The 11744-nt window shown below is 36.2% G+C and overlaps 1 protein-coding gene across 1 annotated transcript in view; it reads right to left on the bottom strand.

The window, feature by feature from the left end:
* Nucleotides 1-1587: 1587 nt before the first annotated feature.
* Nucleotides 1588-11744, bottom strand: part of LOC107101621 (protein Wnt-3a) — a 26977-nt gene continuing 16820 nt past the window's right edge. The window contains exons 3-4 of the mRNA XM_015400610.1: nt 7667-7932; nt 1588-7571 (exon numbers count right to left, since the gene is read on the bottom strand). Of these exons, the coding sequence (XP_015256096.1) occupies nt 7092-7571; nt 7667-7932 (746 nt within the window). The 3' untranslated portion in view covers nt 1588-7091. The remainder of the gene's footprint in view (nt 7572-7666; nt 7933-11744) is intronic.

The raw sequence follows: 11744 nt of genomic DNA, 5'->3' as shown, positions 1-11744 counted from the left end.
TTTTCATGCATTCGTGTGGACGCTCACATTTATTTTACGTCTCCGTCTTTATGGCAAACGTTTTGGAAAATATCAGCGTTTCGTGTTCGTTTTGACTTCGTGTGGACGGGGCCTAAGTCTTTCACCAAAGGAGCTGCTCAGCTCTTCTACACTCTGGTGCAGGGGGTGACAGGTGTTAGGTCCATGATGGACGTAAGTTTGAACAACACCCTACACTCAGACACGTCCTCAGTACAGAGTGTATCCCAGGAGAGAAGTGGCCCTTTTCACCAGCTTATTCAGTCTCTTTCTGTCCCAAAAAACGAAATCAAATACTCAAAAATCTCAGGGTTTGGAAAACACAGCATATGTACTGGTATTGCTTAGTGAACCAAGGGCTGAGTGCTGTATTTTCACTTATGTTTTGTTTTTGCACTATATAAGCTTACTGTTTGTGACTACAAAGATTTAAAGTTAACTTAGTCAACTAAAAGTATGTTTAAAGGTATAGTGGAGGATTTTCATGATTTTTTAAAAGACCCACCCCCTCCACTGAAATAAAAAATGCACCTGCACAACCCTGTACCTGCTCCCGAGAGGGAATGACTGTTAAACGCGTGCAAGAGCATGCACAAGCCCATTTCTCCTCATGCACACTCTGTTTAAAAGTTGCTGTTTGCATCGCTCATACAAGCTTACTTTTCAAAGAAGAGTTGCAATTTTTTCATTATGTCAAAATCACCACTGGTTATTAAAAATGGAGATGAGCACGTAGGACGACCTTAGTAAACATATCACCACAATGATTGACAATTAGGAGGACCACTTATTTAGATGATCCACTCAGAAAAAGAACCTCCTCCACTATACCTTTAAACTAAAAGAGCTACAGATCTATAAATTGCTACTAAAACTAAATCACATCTTGTTTTAAATGCCATAATGTCAGTTTGCACTGTCATACTAAGTATGCTATTAGATTTTTTTGAGATGGATGCCAGTTATCTGAATTTAGTTGTGATAGGAAATATTGAAAGATAGATTTAATGTGACAAAGATAAAAATCATATGAAATGTGAAAATGTGTCACTCTTTTTTTCTTATAGGTGGTTGAATGCATATGAATCATTTTTCAAAGTGGTTTTATTGCTTTATTAGATGTCACAAACACAGAGAACATAAGAGAAGAATACCACGCAGGAGGTTAAAAGCCCAAGAATTGTTAGTTACAAAGCCCATGTAGAAGCTCTATCATGCTTTGGTGTCTGCTTGTGTGTGTCGATGGCATCACAAACATTGGTCTGCAAGTCATGACGTGTTCTTAACTTTAAATAGTTGGACCCATCTTAGGTTTAAGCTACTCTTAGTTGTGGTGGTAGTATTGGTGATCATCTAGCTATACTTTTTTAATAAATCTATCTTGATCACACAAAGTTCACTTGACCACACACATAATATAATAGTTTGTATTGTCCTTATACATTATATATAGTTGTTGGATAAAAGCAGTTCCCATGTCCAAAACTTTGTGAATGGTTTGTGTTTTTCAGAGCTTTATTGGGTAAAATATGGATGATTAAGTAAACACAGTACAGAATACAATGCATTTCTTCAAATAATAGGGATTATTTATGTTATAAAAAGTTTGGTAAAGATAAGTAAGGTGAAAACTTTAGCAACACTTAAAGTATAAGGAGCGTATGCCTGTATTAATGGCCTATGCCCCTTTTTATGCAGAAGCTGTGGTCTATTATAAACAAACCCGGCATGAAAATGTGCTATCCTTCACACCAACACCATAGGCTATGCAAATTCTAAAGACATGAGAAATTGTTAAAACCGAAGGTTGATGAATTCTAGCTAGATTGCATTACTCCTCTCAATTACTCTGACTTCACTTAGGAAATGTTATATCTAGATCAGATATCAGATATGAAACTGTAGGGTGATATATGCTTGCACCGGTCCATGCTTCATTTGGTACGAGGCTGCACAAAATGTAATACATAACTTACATTATTTTTTACATTTTACAAAAATAATGCAATGACTGAACATTATCAAACAGTAAACCTGTAACAACTGTTCTAACCTTATGAAAAGAACAGAGAAGTTTTCTACACAACTGAGACTTCACATTACATTCCTCAAGATGGAAATACAAAATTAATAACTAAATAAAATAAAAAAAATAATTAAAAAAGGCTCACAATTTTCCTTGAAAGCAAAAGTTGGGGTCTCTTTCATAGAGTTCCCTCTGATTCTTAAATTTAATTTTGCACTCCTTTCTTTGCCCTCAATATTCTTAACCAATCCAATGTAATGGTCTATGCCTAGTTGAGCCACTGCTCCACCTGGCTATGTCAGTGTGTCCTTGGCAAGACACTTCCCCTGCCTTACCTGCTGTTTTGGTGCAGAGAGACCAAATATATGATGGCCACATTTATGTCAGTCTGTCAAGATTTGTTTTGGTGAGGGCTAAATCAGTAACAGGACATCAGGAGACACATGATGGCGAAGGATGATTCAGTGCAGAAGACAGAACCCGATGAAAACAACTGCTGAGACCAGGTGGAACAGTCTGACCCAGATCTGTGGTGGGTACAGTATAGCTTTCTACCATCAGTGTGTGAATGACTGAATGAAGTGTAAAGAACTTCAGAGTCCTTGGACTTGATAAAGTGCCATATAAGTGCAGGTAATTTACTGTTATCATTGAATACGCCAACGAAATTAACGTTTGGAGAAATTCACTTTTGGAAATTAACTAATGACTCAACTTACCCTAAGGCACTTGGCTCAACTTACCCCACAGCCACCACTGAGGAAACAAAGTCTCAACATTTCAAGCTAATCTTTAGCTAAATACCGCATATGGTTAAATATGCAAGTAAATCATCAACATCCATGGCATCTATTTTTAGACCTGGATAAATCTCTCCGGTAAGAAAAAAACAAAAACTGTCATGCAACAGTCAAAATCACTTGTTTAGTGAAGTTCAACTTTAGTATGGATTCTATGCAATGTCTTATAAATAAGACTTCTGATTTCTTTTTTGATTTAATATAAAAAAAAAGTCAGAGATTTCAGCCTTTTTTTAATTTTAATGTTACAGAGTTAACTTTTAGAAATCTATCACAGGCACTAGGATCAACACCTGTAAGTGGAAAAACAAAATGAGGTAAAAAGGCTACAGAGTCGCAACACTGCTTCAAAAAACATTTCTGTAAATACATACGATTACTCACTAATATGTACATGATAATGTAATAAATAATTATAAAAAAACATCAAATCTTAGAAATCCATTAAAACCAATAACTAATTTGTACAAAACTTTGGACTTAAAAGACAGAAAATACAACAGAACCCCCCTCTCTCACATATAAAGTGTATTGTACTCAATGCCATAAACAATTTTAGATAATGATGGTTGCTCCTTTGTTGATTAAGAATGATTTCAGAGTACAACTGATTATAGCTGGTTAGTTATATTTTCAGTTCTATCAAAAGCTGAATATAAGCCTGAGATAAACAGTAGTATCACACTGTAAACAGTTTATTAAACATAATTTCTTAGAGATTTTACTTCTTTCACCACAGCTCAGAAACTAGAATCAGTGAAACAGTAAATATGTAGCTCTGTGTCTCAGCATTCATTTAGGTATTCACTGGTCATCCCAGATAATACACATTAGCCTGTGTTTCTTCTCCAATCAAAGAAGATCATGTCTATGGATCTGCTTTACATGTGATGAGAAGGAAAACACAACAAAATACAGCTAAACTCAAACACATAAATAATAAAAACAGAAGACAGCAAAATCTTACAAAATATATTCAGAACAGGTTAGACAGTTGATGAAATAGGACAGAAAATACAAATGTAAAACCTAATAAGTAGTAAAAAAATTAACAAATAAAAAATCTGAAATGTCTTTTGTTGAATAATTTGAACTGTTTAATGTTCTGCTAGGCTCTTTATTCATTCACCTCTTTATCTGTTTCATACTTCATACTAATTTCTATGTGCCATTACTTATCATTTTTTTCATCTTGGTAATTAGGTTTTTGAAGGAGCTATGGAGATTAATAATCTTAGGAATTCCACTTATGTTTTATTTATATGTATATCATAGGCTAAACATTTCATATATGATGCCATATTTAATGTTAAGTTAGTTGTCATTTATTAAATATCCTGTTCTGCTGTCTTAAATGTTTTTTTTTCTTTGTTTGGCTGTTAATTCTTGTGCTTTATTTCTCTTGTGCATTTGAATTCAGCCCTATATTGATGTGCTTTTGTCCATCTATGCCACCTCATTGACTTAATAGTTAGCATGACAATGAACTTCCAGACAATCAAAAAAAAAAAAAAAAAACCCTAGCTAACTCTATATTACTCTATTAAGATAAATCTGTATAACTTTGAGCAAAGATTTGTAAAACACGTTTTTCACATTTTTACCAACTACAATAAAAAGTATCTTTCACGGAAAGAATCACAATATGCATATAATAACATTATCACACAGGAACAAATATGTAAGTTGAAAAACAAACACTTGAACTTATGATACCTTAGCAGCATTATAATAAGGGAGTGTTGTTAGCTTCACTGGTGCTGCTCTTTACTTAGTTTTGCGGAACAGGAAGCCATAGCTTGGAATCATTGAAAAAAAAGGTTTTGGTCATTTTTCTATAGCAAATGCAATACAAAGAGCTTATAAAACATCCTTATTCATCCCTTTTGTTATCTTTATCTAATATTGCTGCAGCGTAACCTTCTGATTGATTAAAGTCATAACTATACATAACAAGACAGGTCTCTTTCACAAATAACAGTAATGTCCACATTGGATAACATGGGACTTTACTAATATCATCAGAATCAGGTAGAGAGCACTTCATATTTCTCAGCTGACCTCGAAGTCTTAGCTATAGATATTTGATTACAATTTTATTTTATTTTTCTTTTGGACACCAATGTGTTTAAAAGTATAGCCTTTTCTAGATTTTACAGAAAGATTTCAGTATCGGACTTTGAATAAAATCTGTCTTTCATGAGCAAATGACTCAGCGCATTTATTTATATCTAACGGTTAATACACAAAGGAGATAAAAAGTGGACACCCCTCTTTTTAAGCTAAACATAATTTTAAAGAATAAAATATAGCTTGATATTCAGACTTTTGTTCTTTATTTCTCTTTAATATGTGTGTTCATGGTCCATAACCTTAGTGTGTCTGGTCTGGCTTCTCATACACAGTCATATATGGCAAATAACTGCTTCTAATGAATCAGGTACTGGTGCAGGTTTCTCCTGTAAAAAGGAGTTTTTCTTTTCCATTGTCACACAGTGCCTTCTCACAATGAAAGACTGCTGCAAGGTTAACAAGTTGATCCAAAAAATGCTGCAAAGTCAGCAGTTCAATACAATTCTGAGACTTTTACCTATATGATCGGCTTTTATTAGCCTGTTTTGACTAGGATCTTATCAACATTATAGATGAACAAAAATTAATTAACTGAATTTGAAACACTATCAAAGGCTATCGTTATTTTTAAAAATTGCAGAGAAGCCAGTGGTTATTTACAATGAAAATGGAGATACTAAGTAGACATCCAAAATGTTCCTGTGTGAAAATCATACTGAGAACAGAACCAATTACCAACTGTAAGTTGGTGAAACAACAGGTTAAGCATTGGAAGCAGCAGAAATGTTACAGTGGTTTTACTTAAATATATGTATATATATTTATTTAATGTGTGAATAACTCATGTGCAAAGCATTTTTTCTGTATTGAAAATGATATAAAAAAGTGGATGGAAATTTGTTGAAAAACAAACGAAGATAAGTTATAATATAAGCTTTACTAAAAGAAACTTCAAGAAAATAATCTTTTTTTTCTATTTATTTTCAGTCTCTTTGCAGAAGCCAAAATCTCTAACAAATCAATCTTTTAGCCAAAATTCTTTGCTTACATTTACTTTGCATTTGAGTAAAAGTAAATGTTTGAGTTTCTATAGACAATCATTTTAAAATGAAACAAAGAAACATCATAGACAATTACTTTGTACTGTACCAAAAGTGTTCCAAAAAAAAATTTGGAATATCTTTTAAATTTGACTTTATACAGGGGGCTGGATGTCCATCTGTATCAACATCATGTACAGGTGAAGCATTTTTAAAGTAACAAAATACCAACTGACCTGCAAATTGCATGGACAAGTATGACACTTTTAAATATGGATTTGTTTTGAGATGGGAAAAGTCAACTATTTTCTTGGCTCCTCTGAGATTAGCCAATCACTTTTGCCTTCCGTACCATTTCATGTTTTAAATGCCAATGAGAGTAATGTGCTGCAGATAATAAATTGCATATAACCGCATATAAGCTTTTTACAGAACCCCATTGCAGGAATTCTACACAATAAAAAAGTAAATGGAATGGGTTGAACGTTTCGTCTTTTTCTGGTGTTCAACCATGTCTGGCTTCTCTGGTTACTCTTAGATAATGTTATTCGTTTAAATGAGATAATTACATGTTAGCTTAAGGATGTGTAAACATGTTACAGTAAATAGCTACATTCACTGAGGTGCAAGTGCATTCTTTACTAAATATCAATAACACTATGAAACTGTGATTATGTTAGTTCAAACATAGGCAGAAATACAAATAAACAGAGGAAGGGAATGCATGCTTGTTGAGTTTCTTGTAAGGTAAATTAAAGTATTTTTGTGGCAAAATTGAAAGAGGATTAAATGTCAGGGGAAACAATGACAGTGCTGTTTAATTCTTAACAAAAATAGCTACTATTTACATAGAAGACAAAAACACCAATATGGTGTTTGCTTTTTTGCCAACAGTTCTTTTGTTCCAACTTCAGCATGCAAAACCTTTAAAACATAGCCTTAGACACTCCACTTTATGAATGATGCTTTCAGGTTGAGCTGATTTGCACAGACTCGCTCTTTGTAGCATCCCAGCGTAGAACACCAGGGCAGTCGTCAGTGTTTAAACAAAACAAGTTTTCTAGGAAGAAACCTGTATTTGTTCCTCTGCCTTCTAAAATGTTCTGATATGGCTTTTTGAGAACCTCTACATGTTTATTTGCAGGTGTGCACATCATAGACTCTTACACATTCCTGGCAGCTGACATAGCAGCACCAATGGAAAATGCAGTGACACTTCTCCTTCCTCTTCTCAGTCCTGGTGTTGTGACCTCTGCCGCAACATAGTAGATCACAGCCGTCTATGCCATGGGATGTCAGGTTGCAGATGCGATCTCGGGTACCAAAGGATCCTGTCTCTGGGTTGGGGTCGCAGAAATTGGGGGAGCTTTCGTAATAAACCAGATCACGATCTGTGGGGGGCTTGAAGTAGTTGTACTTGGGTCTCAATGTCTCCACCCAGCCGCGGGACTCCTTGTGTTTCTCCACAAGCATCTCAGAAGCGCTGTCATATTTGTCCTTCATGTAGTCGCCAATGACCCGAAAGTCTGGTTGAGACCACCAGCATGTCTTGACTTCACAGCTGCCTGAGAGCCCATGGCACTTGCACTTCAGGAACATGTTGTCATTGAGGGACTGTAGATTTTTCATAAAAGCAAAATCCCAATAGGTTACTAGTATATCTTAGACCAGAGCAGTTGTTACATTACAGAATCTAAAGAACAACTGACCATTCTTCCTGCCTCGTTGTTGTGGCGGTTCATGGCAGAGCGTGCATCCGGACGGTTCTCCCTCGCGTCTGCAAACTCACGGGACACCATGCTTCCGAATTCAACATCTTCGCTGCAGCCACCCCATTTCCAGCCCTCTCCAGGGGGTCCCTTGTGACGTGCGTCGCATCCACAGATGGTGGCTGAACCATCAGCGCAAGCCCGGGTCACAGCAAAAGCAACCCCCGCTGACGCAATGGCATGAACAAAGGCAGACTCTCGAGTGGCTAAAAAGAGAAATAAAAGAAAATGGGTTACAAAACTATTGTAAACAAACTGTATAGTATAAATGGTCTTTAAAAAATTTGGATTACCTTCAAGTAAGAATATCAAGAGCTTTCATATCTACTAATATATTTCTTGGTTACCTCCTCTTACAGAGATATGGTTTCATGTTATTCCCCGCTGATGTCAACATTAAAATAACTGCATATTAAATGCTAAATTATTAATGATTTCACCTGTTTGTCATTTATATACTACTTTGAGGCTTTGTTCAGCCCAGACATCAATCGTGCTGTCTCTAAATAAAGCTGGAAAGGCCTCCATGTCTCTATTTGACATAGCTAACTGATGAGTCAGAGGGATCAGGATCTTCCACAAAGATGAGAGGAAAAGACAGGCCTGACAGGCCTATAATTAAGAGACTCAATTAAGCTTTTGAAAGGTTAGGAAACAACCTAGCGAGGTGGAGACAATGTACCACGTGGAGAGTAGTCTTTATTGACCAGGTACCTAATTCACTCCCCAAATTGAGTGCATATATGAAAACAAAGACTTTCTTTACACCTCACATGAGGCGTAACATGGAAAAGCAAACAGAAAACCAAGCAAGAGAAACAAGTACACCTGAAAATGAGTAGTATGCTTATTAACGGTATACAGCTGACTTGTTTGACTGAGTCAGAGAGCCAGAGAATGTTTCTGTCTAAAGAAACAAAAAAGGAAAGAGGGAGAGAACAAATGAAAGAAAAGAAAAAAGGAAGGTGCATGTAGCTAAAGGCAGGAGGAGCCCCTCCCTTTCAGCAGGTTGCAACCAGTTTAAGGACTAAAGGGCATTAAAACAGTGATGCAAGAAAGAAGGTCTTTTTGACTCCTCCACCACCCATTTCATCTGGTAGTGAATGCATCCACGGTAACTAAAAGTCAACAAACCTAACCATCAGACCTCATGCTCTTCAACTGCAACACAGTTAATTTATTTTCAAGTCAAACACTCCAAATAGAATAATAATCTGAACAACCAAAATTGTCTTAACTTAAATGTACCACGAGAGGCATGTGTCTTAAAAGTTTTATTGCAGTTATTCCAGTAACTACTTAGTATACCATACTGAGGTATGTTCATAAACAACTGCTGGATTGGTTCAAAGATGCCATGACATGATGTGTTGCAGTGTTACTCATTAAGTGTATTTTTTATCTCATAAATTGAAGTTTGAATTTGAGAAAAAGGACAGCAAGGTCTCTAGACATTAAGATCAGGGATTCTGATTCATCAAATGGGTACCCAAGATTATCATTGGTACCAAGGAGCCGCAAGACTACTGTGCTAAATCTGGACAGGTTTTACTCATAAGTCATTATGGCACAAAAACACACATGGATGTTGCAAGTCAAATCAAATCTGAAAAAGACATTTTTTTTTATTTTTTATCTAACCTATAAGCTCTAAATCCACTATAGCTGTCTTGCATAAAAACATGGCTGACATTTGTAGTAAACAAACTGCACTTCTAACAATTAGCATCATAATAAAAGCTTTTAGATGAAGATCACTGTATCCCCTCCCTTGGTGAGCATAGTTCTATTGTTTTTTCAAGATGTGAAAAAAGAAAATATCTTTTTATGATTTTTCACACCAATGGCCTGATTTTCAAAGCATCCAAATAAGGAGCATCAAATTTTGCTTGGGCAAAAAGTAAAAAAATAAAAATAGACATGTAATAAGAAAGTGTGTTCATTTCAATCCAATTTAATTTAATTCTGTTTATTTATATAAACAAATGCTATTATTCACACATCATCTCAAGGCACTTTACAGAGACAATTCAGTCGGATCATTAAGCCAGATTGATTAAAATGTTGCAAGAAAAACTGGCTGATTGCATCGTTTCATTGACTTTTCAGGATTCACTCCTCCTGGATTAGGATGTGGCGACAGTAGACATTTGCTTGCATTGTGACTCTTAAACAATCCCTTACTCTAGGTGTGCATGTAGTGACAGCAAGAGGAGAAACTCCCTTTTAACAGGAAGAAACCTCCAGCAGAAGCAAGCTTAGTTGATAAGCCAAGGACAACTGAGGATTTGAGAGGACAGAAGCAGACACACAGAAAAGGAACATAGAAGAACTGATCCATAAATTGTTGGTATACTAGAGAAAGGAACAGTACACTAGCTCCATATGTAGCTCTGTCTAGGAATTAGACAGTTAAGCAGATGAGCTCTGTGCCAGTTTTTATGCCAAAAGATATGAAAGAGGGTACATACATTTAGTCACAGTAAAGACTAGGTCAATAGGTATATCCAGGAAAGAAAAAGGACTAAGCCCTGAAAAACAGGCCCAACTTTATCATCTATAATCAGACATGTTGATGGCAGCAGCTCAGCTGTTTTTTTTCCCTCCCGAAAGGTGTTTCAGCCAAACAGAACCGGGCCAGATGAAGCTACTATCACAAGAAATAGCAGCAGGAACATAAAGTTCGGGGTTAAACTAACAAATACCGCAGTATTGGGAACAGAGACTAAATTAAGGAGAATGATAAAAAGCAGTCTAAATGTCCTCCAGCAGTCTAAAACCCCATTTACAATACCGTCTGAAAACCAATCTGTGCCGAGTTCAGACTGAGCTTGGATCAGTTAACTGTGCCGAGTTTGGTTCCCTCACGACTGTTTACACACCCCGCTAGCCCGGCTCCTTCCCTTTTAAACAGACCCATCATAGGTGGAGGCCTTAACATTCAGGAAGTCTGGTTATAATGGTGATATTGTTTGTGGAGAGTCAGGCGAAAAAGGCAGCCTTTGGTGAATTTACTTGACAGAGTCAGCTTTTGGGAAGTGAATACGACAAATGATAGTGTAAATCAGGACTTAAAGATGCAGGAAACAATTATAGACGTTAAAGTTCACACTGCTAAGCAGAGTCATCACTGGAAATCGTGAGGCAAGGTAGGGAAGCTAGTATTTTTATGCATGTAGGAAATTTCATGATTGCGGAGGCTGACCATAGGGAGATGACACGGTCTGCCGAGCCCTACTGATGAACTAGTACCAGTTTTGGTTGTGTTTGGTGCGGTCCAGTTTAGTTATGTGTGCCAATTACTCTCAACAGTTGTCTCGGTTACTGTGCTTGGACCGATTTTGGCACGGTTTCGAAAGGGTAGTGTAAATGGAGCTTAAGCCTAAAACAGCATAACTATAGAGATAGCTCAGGATAACCTAAGCCATTCTTACTATAAGTTGTAATAAAACTGAATGTTTTAAGCCTAGCCTGCCTCACTAAAAGTAGTAGTTGGAGCCTTTTAACTAAAAAATGTGCTCCATTCTACTTCTAAATTTTAGGATCTACTGATAAACCTCCAGACTGAGTGCGAAAATCTCTGTTAGGAAGACAGGCAACTTCAGATCTCTGATATAAGATGGAGATGGATTTTGTTTTTAAGGATTTATGAATAAGAAGGAGAATTTTAAACTCTATCTTAGATTTAATAGCTGGAGCCAATGAAGGGATTAGCCGAAGGCTTTTAACTAAAGTTCATGGACTTCCTGATAGTAAAGAATGACAATAATCCAGCCTTGAAGTAACAAATGCATGGACTAGTTTCTAAGCATTATCCCCGGTCATGGTATTTGTAAGACAAAGCTTCTATTTTGTCTGCATTCAAAAGCAGAAAGTTTAATGTCATTTGGATATCTATGTGTTGAAACCAAGCACGTAGTTCCTGTAATGGGTATGTTTCTTTGGGATTTATGGACAAATAAAGCTGTTGTCATCAGCTGATGATTCTAGCTATATATATATCTATATATATATCTAT

Source organism: Cyprinodon variegatus, unplaced genomic scaffold, assembly GCF_000732505.1.
Source record: "Cyprinodon variegatus isolate N-32 unplaced genomic scaffold, C_variegatus-1.0 Scaffold1124, whole genome shotgun sequence".
NCBI classification, from domain to species: Eukaryota; Metazoa; Chordata; class Actinopteri; order Cyprinodontiformes; family Cyprinodontidae; genus Cyprinodon; species Cyprinodon variegatus.
This window is presented reverse-complemented; position numbering and strand designations above follow the sequence as displayed.